Consider the following 22,426-nt stretch of genomic DNA (forward strand, 5'->3'; position numbering starts at 1 on the left):
TTTAAAAATTTATGATTTATTTGTGTTGTCTAACTGTAACAACAGAATTCCCTCTTGAGGCTCAATAAAGTATTTTTATTTAATGTTATTTTTATTCTATATATAACACCAATATTTCTTCATATACTAGAATCTGTCGTTATTTTTCTACTATTTTAAAAATCTGTGTAATATTTTTCGGATTTTATTTATTTATTAATCTTCTTAAAACAAACTTTATTTATTAACCTCTGTATGTATTCACTTATTTATATATTTTAGGTATTTCATCACACCTTTTATTACTTTTTAAAACTTTAATTACTTTATTTTTCTATTTCAGCCTCTCTTTATTTCTGCACTCCTTGCATTACTTTCATGTTGCTCTGCTGTATACCCTCCTGTATTTGCAATCACTAAATGTAATATTCAGATAACATTGAATATCTTGTTAATATATTTATATTCTATTTATACTGTGATTATTATTGTTATTGTTCCTAAAAATGCCGGTGAAAACTTTCCCTCTGCTTCCAGGTTTGCTGCGATGCTCTTCCTGATAAAGCAGCTGAAGTTGAAGACGAAGAAGCAAATTTATGAATTATATGCACACGAACCAGCAGAAAACACATGAATCCTGTAGTCCTGGTGTCAAGTGTAGATGTTAAACATCTTAACTGGCTTTTTAAGATTCATGGAGCTGCGGCTGTAGAGCAGGTTGTCCATTAATAGCAGGGTTGGCAGGCCGGTGCTCAGCGGGTAACAGAGAAGACAAATGTTAAAGCGCTTTGTCAGCTAAAGGTGGAAAAGTGCTTCATAATATTTAGAGTATGACAGAGAGATGATGTATAAACTGGTATCTGCTGCTGCTGCTGCCTCAGAAGCTGCATAGAAAACCATAAAATGTGGTCAGGAATGAACTTTTACACTCTAGTATTGGTCTTTTTATGTTGTCAGGAGCTTTGACTTCTATTTTAGTGCTTTACATCATCATCCAGAACGGGCCTGAAGTCGTATTTTTACATCCAGTACTGGTCAAAAGTTTGGAGACACCTTCTCATTTAATGACTTTTCAGGACTATTTACATTGTAGATTCTCACTGAAGGCATCAAAATGAACACATATGGAATTATGTAGTACACAAAGAAGTGTGATGTAAGTCAAAACATGTTTTATATTTTAGACTCTTCAAAATAGCCACCCTTTGCTTTGATTGCTACTTTGTTCACTCTTGGAATTCTCTGGATGAGCTTCATGAGGTAGAACCTGAAATGGTTTTCCAACAGTCTTCAAGGAGTTCACAGAGATGCTGAGCACTTGTTGGTCCTTTTTCCTTCACTCTGAGGTCCATCTCATCCCAAACCATCTGGATTGGGTTCAGGTCATCTGACCTAAGCAGCACTCCATCATCTCCTTCTTTGGTCAGATAGTCCTTCCACAGCCTGAAGGTGTGTTTGGGGTCATTGTCCTGTTGGAAAATAAGTGATGGTCCAGCTAAACCAAACTGGATGGGATGGCATGTCGCTGCAGGATGATGTCGTAGCCATGCTGGTTCAGTTTGGAATGAATCCCCAACAGTGTCACCAGCAAAGCACCTCCACACCATCACACCTCCTCCTCCATGCTTCACGGTGGAACCATGCATGTAGAGACCATCCATCACCTTTTCTGGTCTCACAAAGACAAGGTGGGTGCTCTGTAGAGATGTGTCTGCTGCTAGAACTCTGTGTGGCATTTATCTGGCTCTAATCTGAGGAGCTGTTAACTTTCCATTTCTAAGGCTGGAGACTCAGATGAACTTCTCCTCAGCAGCAGAGGAGACTCTTGGTCTTCCTTTCCTGGGGCGGTCCTCATGTGAGCCAGTTTGGTCGTAGTGCTTGATGGTTTTTGTGACTGCACTTGGAAGTACATTCAAAGTCCCTGTAGGTTCCTGGGTAGTTCCTAAAGGTTCCTTGCAGGTTCCTGGGTAGTTCCTAGATGATTCAAAGTTTTTGAAATTTTCCAGACCTTCAGGTCTTAAAGTAATGATGGACTGTCGTTTCTCTTCATTCAGCTGATTGGTTCTTGTCATAATATAGATTCTAACAGTTGTCAAACCGGGCTGTTAACTGTGTACCAACCTGACTTCTGCACAACTGATGGTCCCAACCCCAATAAGAAGGCAAGAAATTCCACAAATGAACCTTGACAAGGCACAACTGTGGAGTGAAAACCATTTCAGGTTCTACCTCATGAAGCTCATGGAGGGAAGATCAAGAGTGTGCAAAGCAGTAATTAAAGCAAAGGCTGGCTATTTTGAAGAATCTAAAACATAAAACATGTTTTTACTTCTTTCACGCTTTTTTTTACTACACAAGTCCAGATGTGTTCATTCATAGTTCTGACGCCTTCAGTGAGAATCTACAATGTAAATAGTCATGGAAATAAAGAAAAACTTTTAAATGAGGTGTGTCCAAACTTCTGACTGGTAGTGTAGTTATGATTGAAAATCCTAAAATCTTTCCAGGAAAAGAAACCGTTTGCTGCCTGAACCTAATAAAACAACAACAATAAAAGAATTTCTGCTTTACAAATGGTTTAATTTCATACAAACATTCACAAGTGCAGCAGTTAAAGCCATCTGACGTTCTGGGTAGGGAATGATGAGCTTCGTTCAGAGCTGATTTAAGAGGACAATGGGAATGTAAAGAGCTCCTTCAGGATTCTGAACATTTCATATTTTACTGCCAACAAGGAGACAAACCTCCCTCATCTTGTGCTGTCACGTCTGAAGGAATTTTATTTCCTCTCCTCATAACTACTGCATTAAACACAGCCAGAGAAAAACTACAGGACTGTCTAAACTCATCACGTGGTGGCGAACAGTGTGAGGAGTCCTTTAGCGAACGACACGATCTCGTTCCCGCCAAGTTTGGATTCTCCATAGACACGATCCACAAAGGAAATGGGAACCTGGAAGAAGAAGGAGAAGAAGAAGAAAGAGAAGAAGGAGAAGATGATGGAGAAGAAGAAAGAGAAGAAGGAGAAGACGAAAGAGAGAAGAAGGAGAAGAAGAGGAAGAAAACAGAAGAAAGAGAAGGCAAAGAAGAAAGAAGGAGAAAGAGGAGAAGATGAAGAAGGAGAAGGACAAGAAGGTGAAGAAGTAGGAAAAGGAGGGGAAGAAGGAGGAGGAGAAGAAGAAATAAGAGGAAGAATTAAGAAGGAAGGAGGAGAAGAAGAAGAAGAAATAAGAGAGGAGGATAAAGAGGAGGAGAAGAACAAAAAGGAGAAGGAAAAGAAGAAGGTAAATAAGTTGGAAAAGAAGAAGGAGGAGAAATAATAAGAGGAAGAAATAAAAAGAAAGGAGAAGAGAAAGGAGAAGAAGGAGAGGAAGGAGGGGAAGACAGAGAAGAAATAATAAAAGGAGGAAGAAATAAGAAGGAAGAAGAAGAAGAAAGAGGAGGAGAAGATTATGTTGAGTTTTAGTTAAATACCCCCGTACTATACTACATACACACGTGGACAAAATTGTTGGTACCCCTCAGTTAAAGAAGGAAAAACCCACAATTCTCACTGAAATCACTTGAAACTCACAAAAGTAACAATAAATAAAAATTTATTGAAAATTAAATAATCAAAATCAGCCATCACTTTTGAATTGTTGATTAACATAATTATTTAAAAAAAACAAACTAATGAAATAGGGCTGGACAAAAATGATGGTACCCATAACTTAATATTTTGTTGCACAACCTTTTGAGGCAATCACTGCAATTAAACGATTTCTGTATTTGTCAATGAGCGTTCTGCAGCTGTCAACAGGTATTTTGGCCCACTCCTCATGAGCAAACAGCTCCAGTTGTCTCATGTTTGATGGGTGTCTTCTCCAAATGGCATGTTTCAGCTCCTTCCACATATGTTCAATGGGATTCAGATCTGGGCTCATAGAAGGCCACTTTAGAATAGTCCAACGCTTTTCTCTCAGCCATTCTTGGGTGTTTTTGGCTGTGTGTTTTGGATGGTTGTCCTGTTGGAAGACCCATGACCTGCAACTGAGACCAAGCTTTCTGACACTAGGCAGCACATTTCTCTCCAGAATGCCTTGATAGTCTTCAGATTTCATCGTACCTTGCACACTTTCAAGACACCCTGTGCCAGATGCAGCAAAGCAGCCCCAAAACATTACTGAGCCTCCTCCATGTTTCACCGTAGGGACAGTGTTCTTTTCTTCGTATGCTTGGTTTTTGAGTCTATGAACATAGAGTTGATGTGCCTTACCAAAAAGCTCCAGTTTGGTCTCATCTGTCCAAAGGACATTCTCCCAGAAGCTTTGTGGCTTGTCAACATGCATTTTTGCAAATTCCAGTCTGGCTTTTTTATGAGTTTTTTTCAGCAGTGGTGTCCTCCTTGGTCGTCTCCCATGAAGTCCACTTTGGCTCAAACAACGACGAATGGTGCGATCTGACACTGATGTACCTTGGCCTTGGAGTTCACCTTTAATTTCTTTGGAGGTTGCTCTGGGCTCTTTGGATACAATTCCAACGATCCGTCTCTTCAATTTGTCATCAATTTTCCTCTTGCGGCCACATCCAGGGAGGTTGGCTACTGTCCCGTGGGTCTTGAACTTCTGAATAATATGAGCCACTGTTGTCACAGGAACTTCAAGCTGTTTAGAGATGGTCTTATAGCCTTTACCTTTAAGATGTTTGTCTATCATTTTTTTTCGGATGTCCTGGGACAATTCTCTCCTTCGCTTTCTGTTGTCCATGTTCAGTGTGGTACACACCTTTTCACCAAACAGCAGGGTGACTACTTGTCTCCCTTTAAATAGGCAGACTGACTGATTATGAGTTTGGAAACACTTGTGATGTCAATTAAATGACACACCTGAGTTAATCATGTCACTCTGGTCAAATAGTTTTCAATCTTTTATAGAGGTACCATCATTTTTGTCCAGGCCTGTTTCATTAGTTTGTTTTTTTAAATAATTATGTTAATCAACAATTCAAAAGTAATGGCTGTTTTTGATTATTTAATTTTCAATAAATTTTTATTTATTGTTACTTTTGTGAGTTTCAAGTGATTTCAGTGAGAATTGTGGGTTTTTCCTTCTTTAACTGAGGGGTACCAACAATTTTGTCCACGTGTGTATGTACATTACACCACAGATATCCACCCATGTTCCACCAGGACAGTTATTTCTGTTGCACAGCGTGCTCACTTCCTCTTTTTTTACTGTAACGCCAAAGGTGGAATCCAGTTACTGGATTAATCAGCAGAAAAAGCAATAGAATACTGGATTACTAAATAATCGACAGCTGCAGTCCTGCTGTGGTAGTTTATAAACTCAGTCTGTTCTAAATGGGTCTGGACAGAAAAATCAAAGTGTCATAAAATTCCTAACTTTTAAAATGTGTTCCTGTGGTTAATATTGTTGTTTCTACACGATGGAGAAAAAAGTCAAATCAATACAAATGTTTCCTCAAAACTAGAAGCTGCTGACTGGAAGCCAATTCAGGGCAGTTTAAGGCGTTTTCTGAAGATCAACCAGGAGAAAATAAACACGTGTGAGTGATAAATCACCTCTCCGATGGTGTAGCTGAGCTGCCTGGCTCTGACGATCATCTCCATCTGAAAGACGTAACCTTTGGAGACGCAGCGCTCCACCAGACTCTCCAGCACCTTCTTCTTGTACAATCTGACGTCAAAGAAGAAAAAAAAGCAACAGGAGTTGGAGAAAAAGCCGCCCGACACACCGACAGCTCCAACATCAGAAGGAGAGAATTGTGCCTGCTCACCTGAAGCTGCCTGTGAGGTCTGAAGCTCCGGGTCTCAGCAGCACTTGAGTCAAAAAGTTTGCTCCCCGACTGTGATCAGGAGGAAACAGAAGAAGGAAACCTCAGCCTTTTAACTGGCAGGTAGGAGGAGACAAAACAGTATAGATTAGCCGTTACCTGATGAGCTTCCTGCGTAGATCCCATCCATAAACGCCTCCATTTCCTCTGTACCGAGTCCCAGACACCAGGTCGAAATCACCTTCCTTCTGCTTTCTGAAAAAGAAGCCAGAATAACAGTTTAACCACAAAAAAATACACAACATGCATTTATATTTTAGTAATCAGAAGTAATCACTGTGCATATGAACTAAAAAATAATCCAAAATGCAAAATTTTAAGACAGGAAATGGAATCTGGAGACACTTACTGAATAAATTCTGGAATAAACTTGGGCTGAAATGAAAATAAACAAAGAACAATAAAATACACAATAAAGGATCTGTTCTATTTCACAGTTTAGGGATGAAAAAAGGAGGGAGCTGACTAATCTGGATATCTTTTCACTGCTCTATAGACAAAACAAAGTCATGTTTCCAATACTTTTTTGACAAGTTAAGGATCGATAGCTGATCAGTGAATGACAGAAATCAGCTGCACACTAAATTAAAAATCAAATCCAATCAAGTTTATTTGCATTGTATGTTTAAAAGAACCTGAGTTGACCAAAGTGCTGCAAAAAGCAAAATTATATGCGAGAAACAAGACACTAAAAGATCCAAAAAAATACACAAAAAGATGCAAAAATGACATGAAAAAATGCAAAAATGACAAAAAAGCAAAAAATACATTAAAAATGAAATGAAAAGAGACAAAAAAGGACACTGAAAGATGCAAAAATTACACAAAAATGACACGAAAAGACAAAAATGACACTGAAGCATGCAAAATTACACAAAAACATATACACTCGTAGAATTATTTTAAAAACAAAATAAAATATCAAACAAAAAATCAAGGCAAAAACAAGCCTGTAAGACCAAATTAAAACATTTATTATTATTATTATGATTTATATACATGCATATAAATACTATAAAACATGGTGAAATAGGATATAATTAAAATAAATTAATTAATAGGTATAAATTATAAAACCAGGTGAAACAGGACATCAAATACTAAATAAAATACGTACAAAATACTAAAACATTCAGACTATTAAGGGCTACTAAAATCCATTAAACATGCGTCCGTCTTTAGATTTTTATCTTTAAATACGCTTGAGGAATTCTTTGCCGTGCTCACAGTCTTCATGCCATTTAAGCAGAGGATAAATTAGAGTGTTTTAATGTTCCTCAGCTGAAATGATCCTCCTTTCACCATTTGATGATAATTATAACAGTCTTTAGCATCAGCTCACAGCAAAATGACTCCACTCACATGATGAGAAAGATCTGCATCCATGATGAAGATGAAGTTTCCGGTGGCGTGTTTCATACCGTGGATGTAGGCGGTACCTTTCAAAATAAAACAGGAAGGCCTCAGTGGGTTGTAAAACGTACGAACGTTAACACACCAACGTTTACAGTGTCCAACTTACCCAGGCCTAACTTTGAGGCTCTCGGTCTCAGAAGCTGGAAAACACAGAAGATTTAGGAGTTTAAAGCAAATATATGTACTAGATCCAGTCATGTGGAGACAGTATAATAGATACAGTAGATACGCTAATATTCTAAAGCAGGGGTGGTAAACATGCGGCCCGGGGTCCAAAACCGGCCCTCCAGAAGGTCCGATCCGGCCCACAGGACGACTTTGTAAAGAGTAAAAATTACAGAGAAAACATTAACTGCAGATTGTAAATGAGTAAAACTATAAATTTAAAATCATTTCTGGACCATGACAAGTTGTTTTGATCATAAAGTAAAATATGACATTCCTTGTGTTATTTTGTGTCTAACTTTTGTAATATTTTGTCTTGTTTTTTTTGTTTTTTGTCTGACTTTTGCCGTTTGTCTCATGCTTTTGTCGTTTTGAGTTTCTTTTTGCCTCGCTTGTGTTATTTGTCTTATTGTTCTCATTTTGTGTTTTGCTTTATTCATTGTTTTGTGTACCGTTTTTGTTATTTCGTGTTTTTTTGTCTCACTTGTGTTGTTTGTCTACGTTTTTGTTGTTTTGTTTCTCGCTTTTGCCATTTTTGGTCTCGTTTGTGTCATTTGTGTAATTTTTTGTGCATCTTTTGTCACTTTGTAACTTTTTTGTCTAATTTTTTGTCTCTTTTTTGTTTTGTGTCGTTTGTCTCATTTTGCTTCTGACTTTTGCCGTTTTGTCTCATTTTTGTAATATTTGGTCTTTTTTGTTGTTTTTTGTCTTTTCTTTGTTTGACTTTTGTCGTACATCTCGTGTTTCTGTAGTTTTGTTACTCGTGTTTTTCTCGTTTTGTTTTTACTTTTAGTCTTGCTTGCGTTTTTGCGTTTTGTCCTTTTTTTCTCACTTTGTGTTTTGCTTTTATACACACGTGGACAAAATTGTTGGTACCCCTCAGTTAAAGAAGGAAAAACCCACAATTCTCACTGAAATCACTTGAAACTCACAAAAGTAACAATAAATAAAAATTTATTGAAAATTAAATAATCAAAAACAGCCATTACTTTTGAATTGTTGATTAACATAATTATTTAAAAAAACAAACTAATGAAACAGGCCTGGACAAAAATGATGGTACCTCTATAAAAGATTGAAAACTATTTGACCAGAGTGACATGATTAACTCAGGTGTGTCATTTAATTGACATCACAGGTGTTTCCAAACTCATAATCAGTCAGTCTGCCTATTTAAAGGGAGACAAGTAGTCACCCTGCTGTTTGGTGAAAAGGTGTGTACCACACCGAACATGGACAACAGAAAGCGAAGGAGAGAATTGTCCCAGGACATCCGAAAAAAAATTATAGACAAACATCTTAAAGGTAAAGGCTATAAGACCATCTCTAAACAGCTTGAAGTTCCTGTGACAACAGTGGCTCATATTATTCAGAAGTTCAAGACCCACGGGACAGTAGCCAACCTCCCTGGACGTGGCCGCAAGAGGAAAATTGATGACAAATTGAAGAGACGGATCGTTGGAATTGTATCCAAAGAGCCCAGAGCAACCTCCAAAGAAATTAAAGGTGAACTCCAAGGCCAAGGTACATCAGTGTCAGATCGCACCATTCGTCGTTGTTTGAGCCAAAGTGGACTTCATGGGAGATGACCAAGGAGGACACCACTGCTGAAAAAAACTCATAAAAAAGCCAGACTGGAATTTGCAAAAATGCATGTTGACAAGCCACAAAGCTTCTGGGAGAATGTCCTTTGGACAGATGAGACCAAACTGGAGCTTTTTGGTAAGGCACATCAACTCTATGTTCATAGACTCAAAAACCAAGCATACGAAGAAAAGAACACTGTCCCTACGGTGAAACATGGAGGAGGCTCAGTAATGTTTTGGGGCTGCTTTGCTGCATCTGGCACAGGGTGTCTTGAAAGTGTGCAAGGTACGATGAAATCTGAAGACTATCAAGGCATTCTGGAGAGAAATGTGCTGCCTAGTGTCAGAAAGCTTGGTCTCAGTCGCAGGTCATGGGTCTTCCAACAGGACAACGATCCAAAACACACAGCCAAAAACACCCAAGAATGGCTGAGAGAAAAGCGTTGGACTATTCTAAAGTGGCCTTCTATGAGCCCAGATCTGAATCCCATTGAACATATGTGGAAGGAGCTGAAACATGCCATTTGGAGAAGACACCCATCAAACCTGAGACAACTGGAGCTGTTTGCTCATGAGGAGTGGGCCAAAATACCTGTTGACAGCTGCAGAACGCTCATTGACAAATACAGAAATCGTTTAATTGCAGTGATTGCCTCAAAAGGTTGTGCAACAAAATATTAAGTTATGGGTACCATCATTTTTGTCCAGCCCTATTTCATTAGTTTGTTTTTTTTAAAATAATTATGTTAATCAACAATTCAAAAGTGATGGCTGATTTTGATTATTTAATTTTCAATAATTTTTTATTTATTGTTACTTTTGTGAGTTTCAAGTGATTTCAGTGAGAATTGTGGGTTTTTCCTTCTTTAACTGAGGGGTACCAACAATTTTGTCCACGTGTGTAGTTTTGCTGCTCGTTTGTATTTTTTGTCTCACTTGTGTTTTTGTATTTTTGTCTTGTTTCTCGCATTTGTCATTTTTGGTTTTGTTTGTGTTGTTCGTTTTGTCGCTTTGTAACTTTTTTGTCTGATTTTTTTGTCTCTTTTTTGTTTTGTTTCGTCTAGTTATGTCTTATTTTTGTTATATTTTGTCTTGCTTTTGTCGTTTTTTGTCTTTTTTTGTCTGACTATTGTCATTTTGATCATTAAGTAAAATACTATCTAAGGAATTTGACTCAGTTCACACAAAAAAAACACATGCATTCAAACTGATCAAAGGAAGGAAATGAAGTGTATAACTTCAATGCACAGCTGTACATGTGTGTACAAGAGCTACATTTAAAAGTGAATTAAAAGTTTAGTGCAGATTCTGGTGAAGTTATTACCAATAAATACAGATTTGTTTGGCATTTTATATGTATGAGGCAGGGGGATGACATGATTTGTTTACATATAATCTAGTTTTAATTGTGTAATATAATATTACATTTGGTGCAGTATTGATTAACTCACTATCTTGTCCTCCCCATATATTTTCTGCAGCTGCTCTGCCACTTCCAGGGTTCCATCTGGGCTTCCATCATCGATGACTATTATCTCGTAGTTATAGCCGCTGTAATTACAAATAGAAAACACTGAAGAGAGCCATTTGTGTCAGTCAGTAATTTACAATTAACACACATAAAAAAATTAACAGAATCACTTTAGAGGTCAGACAATACAGAATATTCTCACAGAACAGAATCAGACATTTACCAACTTTTCTTCATTTTTAATATGAGTCATGTGGAGGATTATTGATTCATCTGAAGAAAAAATAACCAAAACCTTAATATGTGAAAATGTCAGAGGAGACATCACTGATTTTGAAAACTGTAGAATGGCTAATGTTAGATTTCTGAAAATTACATTTATTGTCATCTAAAATTGTAAAATAAAAGCTAACCAGCATAAAATATTGTATTATTATCAGTCTCAAAGTGTAATTATCTGACTTTTAACAACATTTTTTATGTTGGACTAATAGTATTATTCTATATTAGTTTGATATAGCACTAGCTAACTAGCTGACTTTCTACTAGACTAATAATGTTATGTTATACTAGCTTGCTGTAGCAGTAGCTAAGTAGAAGAGTTCATATTAGGCTACTGACGTTATGTTATGCTAGCTTGCTGTAGCAGCAGCTAAGTAGAAGAGTTTACATTAGGTTAATAAACACTAGAAATAATCAATAATATAAACGCTACTTTGAAGAATTTAAAATGCTGTATCATAAGCTAGCTTGTTGTAGCACTAGCTAACTAGCTTACTTCACAATAGGCTAATATTATTATGCTATATAAGCTTGCTGTAGTACTAGCTCACTAGCTGACTTTGTGTAAATTTGATAAAGTTAGGCTATATTAGCTTGTTGCAGCACTATCTTACTAGCTAACTATGTCAGACTAATAATGTTATGCTATTTTAGCTTGTAGGGCTAGCTAACAGGCTGACTTTATGTTGAGCTAATAATGTTATGCTATTTTGGCTTACTGTAGCTAACTGGCTGACTTCATGTTATATTAATAATGTTATGCTATATTAGCTTGTTGTAGCACTAGCTAACTTCATAATAGGCTAATAATATGCTATATAAGGTTGCTGTAGTACTAACTAACTAGCTGATTTTCTGTTGAGCTAATAATAAAAATATTATGCTGTAATAGCTTGCTGTAGCACTAGCGTACTAGCTGACTTTATGTTAGGTTAGTAATATTATGCTATATTAGCTTGCTGTAGCGCTAGCTAACTAGCTGACTTTATGTTAGGCTAATAATATTATGCTATATTAGCTTGCTGCAGCAGCTTTAGTTAAATAGCTGTGTTTATGGTAGGCTAATAATGTTATGCTATATTAGCTTGCTGCAGCAGCATTAGTTAAATAGCTGTGTTTATGGTAGGCTAATAATGTTATGCTGTACAGACCTGACCAAAAGTTTAAGACCAGTTGAAAAATTGCTAGAATTTACCTTTTGCACATTTGGATCTTAATGAGGTTTTAAGTAGAGCTACAATATGCAAAACCAAGAAGGAAAAAGTAATTTATTGAAAACAACAAGTAAACTGAAATAGGCTGTTTATCAGCTGATCAAAAGCTTAAGACCACAGGCTATAAAAGCCAAAATCTGCTCAAAATTCTCATTTTATGTCAGCCATTCACATGGTCATGCCCTCCTGATGGCTAAAGCTAAGAAGCTTTCTCTTCGTGAACGTGGTCGGATCGTCGAACTGCTTAAGCAGGGCCTCTCACAGCATGCCATTGCTGCTGAGGTTGGACGCAGTAAGACGTTCATTCTAAATTTTTTTGAAAGATCCTGAGCATTATGGAACAAAAAATCAGGTGGTAGACGCAAAAAAATGACACCTGTGCTGAGCCAGAGGATCCAACTGGCTGTCTGTCAAGACACAGGGCGGTTCTCGACCCACATTAAGGCCCTTACTGGTGCCGACTGTAGCGCAATAACCATCAGACAGCATCTGCGGGAAAAGGGTTTCAAAAACAAAAAACAAATTCAAAGGCCTCGTCTCCTTCAACGCCACAAAACTGCCCGTTTAGACTTTGCCAGGGAACATCAAACATGGGACATTGAAAGGTGAAAAAAAGTTTTATTCTTTGATGAGAAAAAATTTAACCTTGACGGTCCAGATGGCTTCCAACGTTACCGGCATGACAAGAAGATCCCACCTGAGATGTTTTCTACCCGGCACAGTGGCGCTTTTTTATTCAGTGGAACACTGGAGCTTCAGGTGGTGCAGGGTTGTCAAACGGCGGCTGGTTATGTGCAGATGTTGCAGCAGGCATCCCTCATGACTGAGGGCCCTCATCTGTGTGGTAACAGCTGGGTTTTTCAACAGGACAACGCTGCAGTTCACAATGCTTGCTTGATGAAGGACTTCTTCAGGGAGAATAACATCACTCTTTTGGACCATCCTGCATGTTCCCCTGATTTAAATCCCAAAGAGAGCATTTGGGGATGGATGGCAAGGGAAGTTTATAAAAATGGCCATCAGTTCCAGACAGTTGATGCCCTTTGTGAAGCCATCTTCACCACTTGGAGCAATGTTCCCAAAAGCTTCCTGGAAACACTCGCATCAAGCATGCCCAAACGAATTTTTGAAGTGATTAACAAGAACGGTGGAGCTACTCATTACTGAGTTCTACTGAGAAATTTTTTTGTTCTGGTTTGGAGAGTTTTTTTGTAATTTTTTGAGCGATGGTCTTAAACTTCTGATCAACTGATAAACAGCCTATTTCAGTTTACCTGTTGTTTTCAATAAATTACTTTTTCAAAGTGCTTTTTGTCACACTCCCCCTTCTTGGTTTTGCATATTGTAGCTCCACTTAAAACCTCATTAAGATCCAAATGTGCAAAAGGTAAATTCTAGCGATTTTTCAACTGGTCTTAAGATTTTGATCAGGTCTGTATTAGCTTGCTGCGGGAGCATTAGCTAAATAGCTGTGTTTATGTTAGGCTAATAATGTTATCTTAGCTTGCTGTAGCACTAGACACGAATCTAAATATTAATCATAATAAAGTCAAGTAAATTGTAAATGAATTGTCAATTATCAAAACATAAAAAAATTAATCCAAAATCATTTCTGTATGTGTCATTGTACATTAATGTAGCAATTAACAACAGAATAACATCAAAATTTGAGACTGTTCTTCATCTTATGCATAAATAACAAGAAATTGATATTGCACAGAAGGAATTGTGAGGTTATTTTACCCACTTTTCAAGACTTTACATTTAGTTTTATCATAACAAATCAGTAATCTATCTATAATTTAACAATACTTCCTTGTGTACACATTATATTGATATTGAAAAAACAAACATATGCGCTAAATAAATTGAAAAGGTCTTTCTTCGGTTTAAGCTACAACAAACTCTACATAAGCAAAAGGCAGAAGGCTAATTAACCTTAAAATATCTCGTTTCTTGTCAGAGTTTAACAGTAAATGCTAACATTAGCATCCTGTAGCCGCTCTGTAGTGACAGCTCATCACTGGCTGGTATAAACTTAGCAGGAGTGTTAGCTAGCTAGCAACAGCAGCCGAGGAGCTCCGCGGCTCTCAGAGACTCACCTTTCCCCGAAATACTTCACCAGCAGCCAGACAATCAGCGGCAGGTTCTCCCGTTCGTTGTAGGTCGGTAACAGCACCGAGTATTTGTCTCCACTGTCCCGGTTTTTAGGAGTTTTTCTGCTCGCCATGGCGACGCAAATCTACCGGAAACACACAGGGTCAAGTTACAAACGGCGACACACGACTGCATCCTGTTTGTGTTTTCAAAATAAGTGTGTTTTGCAATTACATTTCTAACTCGTGAAGGAAGTGCTGTGGGGATTTCGTTCTAACCACCACGTTTACTGAATTTATTTAAATTAATATCAACACGTATGAGAAGAAAAGAATGAGCAGAAACAGTGGTATTTGCTCCACGTGTAGGATTATTGTGCACTATGCAGCATGTACAAACTGAGGTGGTCGAGACAGTAAATACATTTTGTCACACCATGCATTCATTTAAAAAAATGTTTTTACCTTCCTGTAACTGTATCATGGACCACAAAAGTGCAATAATCACGTTGGTGGTCAAAATAGACAAAATGTGGCTGAGAAAACAATCTAATCAAAGCTGTTTTGGACAGCTATTATGATTTTCAACCTTCTGATTATCTATCATCATTATATTTATCTCATGTGGTTACAGATTTCCACATGGACATTGGTTCATTTGGTCTAAACTGATTTAAACTTAATATATTTTTCTGACAGTGCTCAGATCTTTAGCTTTAGTAGCAGTACAGTGTACAAATACTGTGCAACAATAAAAAAAAATCCCGCATTTACATATTTAATGAAGTGTGCAAAACATATGCAATGTAAGCTACTAAAACTAAAAATATTTATCATGCAGAATGATCACTTTGCCCAGGAATTTAAAAAAAACATTTTATTTTGAAAAATAAACTGGAATTAACGTAAAACTGAAAGTGAGTGTCAAACCTGTTGCACTTCCGGTTCCTGACAGGTTGGAACTTTAAACGTCCTCTTTAAAGTACTCGTAACGCTTTTCTGTCCAACATGGTTCCCGCACTACAGAAGCAGAACACGAAAACACAAAATACAAACGTATTATATAAATATATTGTATGTGTATTACAGCCAGATAGATTTATGTCAGTCTTGTCTTTATTTATTTTGAAGAAGTTTTGCTGAATCAAGTTATTTACATCCTCAAGACAATTTATTTTGAAAAAGAAAAGCCTCATCACATTTCATTAGACACATATTTATAGTATTTTATTAACAAGATAATACAAATACAACATACGCTGAAGATAAAACCAACATTCTCTTTCTCTCTCTCACACACTAAAGCTTATGACCCAAACCCAGGAAATGAGAAAATGTAAACATCAGTTAGAACTCATACTGTATAAAATATACATGAATAACCAGATAAAATACAACAAACAATATACAGATTTATCATACATGAGACGGACAACAGACATTCTCACAGTATCATTTGTACCATGGAACAAACACCATGGATGACGCTTTTCATGATCCTTTGAGGCAGTTTAGGTTAGAACGGCAAATGAAAACACACAGAGGACTAAACTACACAGTGCATGAGTACATAAAAAGGTTTCAGTGCGAATACGGTGTACAAGACGGCACTTTGTTACTGACCCCGCTGGGAAAACGTGTTTCTTTACGATGCTATTCTATATTAGAAAGCTCCTGACTTGCTCCTAGATTCATAGTTTAAATAAAAGCAGAGGACAGAGATCCTTCCGGTTTCCTTTACTCGCTCATGAAGAAGCGTCCACATCAGTCGCTGCTACGTCCAACATATGAAACCTCCTCGTGGTGCATTTGAGCTCCTTCCTCCAGTGTTTTAAGCTCCAGAGGAACAGCAGATATCCTAGAGATAACAGTCACATCAGCACTGCTGTGTGGTTCTGGATCTCCACTCAGGGCTGGTAGCCGTAGTAAGGATCCTCTGGATGAACAAAGAACACAAACACACAAAAGAGTCAATACAGGAAAGATAAAAAAAAAAATCAAACTTTTTTAGTGTTTGAGTGACTTAAAAACATGGAGGTTTAAAATTAAAGATGGACGGATGGAAGGACAGATAGACGGATGGACAAATGGACGGACAGACAGACAGAAAGACGGATAGACGTTTAGATAGATAGATAGACAGACTATAGATAGATAGATTAAACCTTTACTGAACAGCAGCAAAGACAGCAAAAAGAGCAGCACACAGTGTCCAGACATAAAAAGATACTTTCTTGTGTGTAAAAGTAAATCTAAAAGCAATGACTAGTTATAAAAGGACATTGTGTTATGAGGATTTGATGAAACTCGGAGTTCTGCTGTTATAGAACTATGATGCTTTAATATTTTGCTTATTTTCTTATTTCTACTCTATAAGAATTCCAGTTTGCTCATGTAAAACCCCATGAATCTAAAATTCAGCCTATATCAGTGATCCCACCCAGCAGGCCCAGGCTCTGGACACCTGGATCCCAGCAGCTGCTCACCTGTCTGCTGAGGAACTCTATGGCAGCCTCCACTGTTGTCACAAACCCCCGGTGGTCCGATCTCCCCCCGCTGGCCGGGAGGTCCGGGGAACCCTGGTGGTCCGGCTTTACCGTCGTCTCCTTTGGTTCCTGGAGTTCCCAGCTTGGACTCACCTGGAAGACCTGCAGACAAACAGAGAGGTTAACACGTTTATCCTAAGCAGACACCAGGACAGTTCACTGATGATCTACAGGAATACCTGCGAATCCTTTGACCCCCGGAGGCCCCTGGATGTTGGTTCCTGCATCACCTTTCTCCCCCGGCATCCCTCTCCTTCCTGCAGAGAAGAAAAAACACCTCAGAAATCAGTCGCTGCTCAGTATGTGGAGTAGTTCTGTCCAAATGTTTATTCACAGTTATTACAGCCTATATAGTCACTCAAAGTATCCCACAATGCACCAGGACAAGTAGTGGACAGTCGATGGTCACTAACCAGCAATATGTCCCATCATGCATTGCAACGAAGGAGAACAGAGATGGACGAGAGTAAACTGAGGATCGATGGATTTGTATAGACTTATAACAGATATTTTATAGTATAAAGACATTTTTTCTTTTGTTAAAACATATTTTACAGTTTTAAAATATATTTTATAATGCTAATATGTATTTTATAGTATCAAGATAAGATAAGATCTACTTTATTCATCCTGCTGGAAATACGATAAGCAAAAAATAAAGGTTAGTGGAATATACACAATTAGACAGGTTAGTAGTAAAACAGAAATAAGTAATATACAGTACAAAATGTAAAGTACAGAATGTAAGCTTCTAAAAGTGTTGGTGCTATGTAGTATTAAAACATATTTTATAGTAATAAGACGCATTTCATAGTATCGAAACGTATTTTATATAATATTAGGATGCATTCTATAGTATTAAGACATCTTTTTTAGTATTAAAACATATTTTTTACAGTGTTAAGATGTATTTTATACTCTTAAGACGTATTTTATAGTATTAAACGATATTTTATAGTACTGAGACATATTTTAGAGAATTAAGACGTACTTTATAGTATTACTACATATTTCTTTGTGTTAAGACGTATTTTCTACTGAATATATCTTTTGTATTTGTGTAGAAAATGACAATAGGCATGAGAGAAAAATAAAATAAATCCAAAATAATAATTGATGTGTTTAATGGAAGCAGAGCGATGTATTAACACAAAGGAAAAATATTTTCATTCATTCATTAAAAAAAAAAAGCCTGGTATAACATGAATTTATCACAAACATGTCGGTCGGTTCACCATTATAGCCAGCATCGATCTGATTCGTTTTAGTTTAGTGACTGAATTAACAACACCGTGACTCTCGGAGGGTCTGACTGGATGATTTCAGACGCAGCCTTGTTTTTCTCTCAGCAAACCATCTAATAAGTGAAGTCTTACCCTGTTCTCCAGGATATCCAGGCCTCCCAGATCTCCCTCTGGCCCCGACATTCCCCTGGTTTCCTCGGCCACCCGGTGGGCCTTTAGGCCCTGGTATACCTGGTTCACCTGGAGGCCCCACCGGCTCCTCTATAGGAGCTGGTTTACGACTGATCTCGTTAATGAACATGTCCAGCTTCAACACCTCCTCTGAAAAAGAAAGAAAACATTATTGTATCTTTATTTCATGCTCCAGTGAGTCCTAGTTTTTGTACTTCGCCAAGGAACATGCCAGAGTTACGTGACGATCAGAGTCTGTCTGTCTGTCTGTCAGCAACATTACTCAAAAACAGACCAACAGATTTGTATAAAATTTTCAGGGAAGGTCAGAAATGACACAAGGATCAAGTGATTAGATTTTGGCAGTGATGCAGTTTATAGTCTGGATCCATGGATTTTTTAAAGATTTCTGCATCATTGCCAGATAGCGGCATGGCATCACTGTAACCATGACAACAAGTGAACGGTATGTCAGTTGCCTGCTGAGAATCCCAGGATTACACTCCTACTACAAATACACTGCTGCAGACTGGATTATGCTTTCTGCGTGGAAATGAGATGCACAAATTGACATGAGAGAACGGTTGTGGCTTTTATATTCTGTGTGGTGTATGCTTACAAACTGCAGGGTGCAGTGTATCGTAAACACACCATGGTACTAAACTAGAGGAGGAGAAGTTTGCCATCGTTTACACCACTTACATTATGGCATGTTACCGAATAGTTGCATTTCAGCAGTTAGGTTTAATTTCACGCCATCAGTTCTTCACCACTCGGTTACCACGGTGATCTCTCTGTGATGAATTGTGTATTTCTGAACTTGTGCTGCCAGGAGCTCCTGTCCTTCTACCATGTTTTCCATGTGTCTCCATCTGCTTTGTTAGAAAAACTGGAGGTGCACGACACGGAAATTTTCCACTTGATAAGGACCGTGTGAGGAGGCGTAGCTGCTAAAATGATGTATTTTGCCCCTGTGGAGCCACACAAACCTTGCAGACACGTCAAGCATAAAACTAGCTTTATCGGGACTTATCTGTCAGAAATGATACAAGGAACAGTTGATTAACTTGTGTTTCTGAGTCCCATCAGTTCCCGCCACCCCCTACATATTTAGGTCACGTGATTCGGTATCTGTACATAACGTACACATGCATAACACATCATTTAGTTTGTGGGTACATCTGTAAATGGACACATTCTATGTTGCTGTGATTCCTGATCATCAATAACTAATGAATAAATGCTGCATTTCTGATAATGTCATATGGGGGAATGAGCAGCCTTGGAGGAGGACTGTGCTCTCTGAGTGCTTTTCTAGTTTCTTCATGCTTTCTACTTACTATGTACTAGTTGCTCGCAGGCTTGTGTGACCAGTTGGTAGATCACTGCCATGGACTGAGGCTCTCCCTGAAAAAACATGGATCCAATGAAAGCCCATGAATCATTTAGAAATCATACTACCAGTGAAAAAATGCAATAAAAAGAGATTTTAAAGCTAGAACCCACCTTCTCTCCTCGTTCCCCTTTATTCCCTGGCAGGCCCTGAGAGGAGAAATATATAAAAGAATAAAGATAAACAGCCAAATATGAGGACAGATAGTATGTATGCTGCTGTTTCTGGTTTTACCGTTGGTCCAACAGGTCCTGAAGGGCCCCTTTCCCCTATCGGCCCTGGATATCCCGGCATTCCCTGGAAGCCCTGAACCATGTAAACAAATAAATGCGTTAAACAGCAGACGTCTCATAAACATACAGGCAGAGACACTGTTATTAACATCCCTACGGATACAGAGCTCACATCAAAGGCCATCATTCAAAATTCTACCACTTTTCATCATCTTTCGTATTAGAAAATGACACATTTACTGTAAAAAAAAAAGAGAAATATTCATAGGTTTGCTGTGTAGAACTACAGTAACTATCCTTCAGCTGACAATTAAACACTCTGGCCAGAGGGTGGCGCTGCAGGAACATGTATGCTGGGTCTGAAACTGGCAGTTAAATGGACATCATTTTATGCTTTTAAACGTACATTTTCTCCTCCACTGACACCAGATGAAAGGTTAGAGGTCACAAAAACACCAAGATTCAACAAATATTTACAGCAGATTTCAGGAGAACACATGCAGACCTTTTGTGTGGAGCAGGCTGTCAAACATACGATGACAACTTTGTAAAGAGTAAAAATTATAGAGAAGACTTGTTGTGAATTGTTGTAAATTTATAAAACTGTGAATTTAAAATCATTTCCTACACAATGACAAGTTGTTTTGATCACAAAGTAAAATACTAGATTGTTCATTGTTGTTTTGTGTCTCATTTTTGTAACATTTTGTCTTGATTGGTCTGTCGTTTGGCTCATTTTATGTCGTTTTGTCTTTCCTTTTTGTCTCGTTTGTGGTTTTTGTCTTATCTTTGTGATTTTGTCTTTTGTTTTATTCATTGTTTTGTGTATCGTTTTTGTCGTTTTGTAAGTTTTTTGTCTCACTTTTGTTGTTTGTCTATTTTTTTGGTATTTAGTTCCTCATTGTAATTTTTTGTCTCATTTTTTGTCGCTTTGTAACTTCTTTATAACATTTTTTCTCTTTTTTCTTTCATGTCGATTGTATAATTTTTTTGTCATTTTGTCTCTCATATTTGTAATATTTTGTCTTGTTTTTGTCTTTATTTGTCTGTCGTTTATCACATGTTGTCGTTTTGTTTTTCCTTTTCGTCTCGCTGGTGTATTTTGTCTTATTTTTTTGTCATTTTGTGTTTTGCTTTATTCGTTGTTTTGAGGATTTTTTTGTCGTATTGTAAGTTTTTTGTCTCACTTTTGTTGTTTGTCCATTTTTTTGGCATTTAGTTCTTCGTTTTTGTAATCTTTTGTCTCGTTTGTGTCATTTTTGTCATTTTTCTGTCTCATTTTTGTCCATTTTTTGTTGCTTTGTAACTTCTTTTCAAAAATTTTTTGTCTCTTTGTTGTTTTGTTTCATGTTGTTTGTGTAATTTTTTTGTCATTTTGTGTTTCATTTTTGTAATATTTTATCTTGTTTTTGTTTGTTTTTGTCTTAACTTTTGTCATTTTGATCATAAAGTAAAATCATTCAGTTCCAGATCGCTGTGACTAAAAGTCGTGTTCCTTTTGTAGGTAAACTGTGATCTGTAGGTTGTAATGTGTAAATGATAAACTGAAGCTCAATGCTTAATGTCGCTGAAACTGATTTTTTCTTAAGATTCTTTCAGGTTGTTCATAATGTTTTGTAAAAAGAGAATTCCTTAAAAGTGAACATTTTTGCACAAAAACAAAGCAAACATTAGGAGTTGTGGTTAATTATATGTTATTATGTTCTGATTTTATTGGTCACTTGAGATCAAATTTGGCTGAATGTGGAACCTCTGATCTAAAATGCTCATAAATGGATGTGAATGAAATCCTACCCGCGGTCCGGTGGTTCCCGGTGCACCGATGTTCCCTTCGAGACCCCTGATTCCCTGTGAAACACATTGCAGACAGATGAGAACATGTCAGCAGGATAAGGACCCGCTAACAACGACTGCTCTGCATCAGCTGGTATTAAACGGCTCACCCTGGGGCCTGGGATCCCCTCTTCCCCCTTTGGTCCTGGAGGTCCCGGCAAACCCTGCAGGTGAAGAGAACAAGGAGGCTGGAAACAGGTGAACTTTAAAACACTGAGACTTGATGCTGTTTCACGTTTAACTCACCTGAACTCCAGGTCGCCCAGGATCTCCTCTGTCTCCTCTTGCTCCCGGTGGACCCTAACAGGAAAAATATGACAACTAGTAGAACTTTAACACAATTACATTTAGAAATCTTCAATTCAGAAACATACTGCTGCTCTACATAGTGTCACAATCTTGGGTTTTGTTGAGTTTATTTCCTGTTTTACTTCGCAGAAAAACCCTCTCTTGACTTTTTAAAATTCCTCCCGTTGTCTGCTTTTCCAGACAACGTTGTCTGCTTTTCCCTCCTTTTTTAGGCTCACTTCACTAATTTCAGCCTCCTCGACTCCTCGATCCTCCGTCCTCCGGCCAGTGACCCAATAATTGATCTTGGTGCATCATAACAGAGGACATCTTAATTTTTTCACCCTAACCCCAAACAATGGAGGGGTGATACAGCTGATACAGCGCCATATTTAATCGAATATCACCTTCAATCTCTGGTGGGAGGTGAGGAGAGGGGCTGAGTGATGGAATTGAGGATGTGTAATTTAAAAAATGAGCATGAAATGAGATAAGGGGGTGATGTCGGCCTTTGTTCGGTTTATTCCCTGTTCTATCTGGAAACAATAACCTGTCTTGGTCTGTTTCTTGTAATTTAAACTTCCTCCCTTTGTCTGGTTTTCCCTCATCTTTTGATTATTTTCCCCTGTGTCTTGTCTTCCCAGTAGTCCTCAGGTTATATCTAGTCCTGCATC

The 22,426-nt window shown here is 37.8% G+C and overlaps 2 protein-coding genes across 2 annotated transcripts in view; both read right to left on the minus strand.

The window, feature by feature from the left end:
- Positions 1–2,538: 2,538 nt before the first annotated feature.
- Positions 2,539–14,239, minus strand: dpm1 (dolichyl-phosphate mannosyltransferase subunit 1, catalytic). The gene is made up of 9 exons (XM_022208821.2): positions 14,051–14,239; positions 10,433–10,532; positions 7,337–7,370; positions 7,177–7,253; positions 6,164–6,189; positions 5,914–6,009; positions 5,758–5,826; positions 5,543–5,657; positions 2,539–2,932 (listed from the first exon to the last, which is right to left on the minus strand). The coding sequence occupies exons 1-9, from the start codon at positions 14,176–14,178 to the stop codon at positions 2,828–2,830; spliced, it is 750 nt and encodes a 249-aa protein (XP_022064513.1). The 5' UTR covers positions 14,179–14,239; the 3' UTR covers positions 2,539–2,827.
- A 949-nt stretch (positions 14,240–15,188) lies between these two features.
- The window catches only part of LOC110961275 (collagen alpha-1(XX) chain), a 65,730-nt gene continuing 58,492 nt past the window's right edge, over positions 15,189–22,426 (minus strand). The window contains exons 33-42 of the mRNA XM_051948961.1: positions 21,711–21,764; positions 21,575–21,628; positions 21,426–21,479; positions 19,633–19,704; positions 19,512–19,547; positions 19,346–19,412; positions 17,967–18,155; positions 16,770–16,847; positions 16,531–16,692; positions 15,189–15,980 (exon numbers count right to left, since the gene is read on the minus strand). Coding sequence (XP_051804921.1) covers positions 15,952–15,980; positions 16,531–16,692; positions 16,770–16,847; positions 17,967–18,155; positions 19,346–19,412; positions 19,512–19,547; positions 19,633–19,704; positions 21,426–21,479; positions 21,575–21,628; positions 21,711–21,764 — 795 coding nt within the window. The 3' untranslated portion in view covers positions 15,189–15,951. The remainder of the gene's footprint in view (positions 15,981–16,530; positions 16,693–16,769; positions 16,848–17,966; positions 18,156–19,345; positions 19,413–19,511; positions 19,548–19,632; positions 19,705–21,425; positions 21,480–21,574; positions 21,629–21,710; positions 21,765–22,426) is intronic.

The sequence above is a fragment of the Acanthochromis polyacanthus genome, chromosome 6 (assembly GCF_021347895.1).
Source record: "Acanthochromis polyacanthus isolate Apoly-LR-REF ecotype Palm Island chromosome 6, KAUST_Apoly_ChrSc, whole genome shotgun sequence".
NCBI classification, from domain to species: domain Eukaryota; kingdom Metazoa; phylum Chordata; class Actinopteri; family Pomacentridae; genus Acanthochromis; species Acanthochromis polyacanthus.

Excerpts from the sequence above, each read along its gene's own strand:
- dpm1 (XM_022208821.2), bottom strand. The coding sequence starts at position 14,178 with ATGGCGAGCAGAAAAACTCCTAAAAACCGGGACAGTGGAGACAAATAC. Across the intron at positions 6,190-7,176 it reads ATGCAGATCTTTCTCATCAT|CCCAAGTTTATTCCAGAATT; the intron begins GTGAGTGGAGTC and ends TTTTCATTTCAG. Across the intron at positions 2,933-5,542 it reads TCAGCTACACCATCGGAGAG|GTTCCCATTTCCTTTGTGGA; the intron begins GTGATTTATCAC and ends TTCTTCTTCCAG.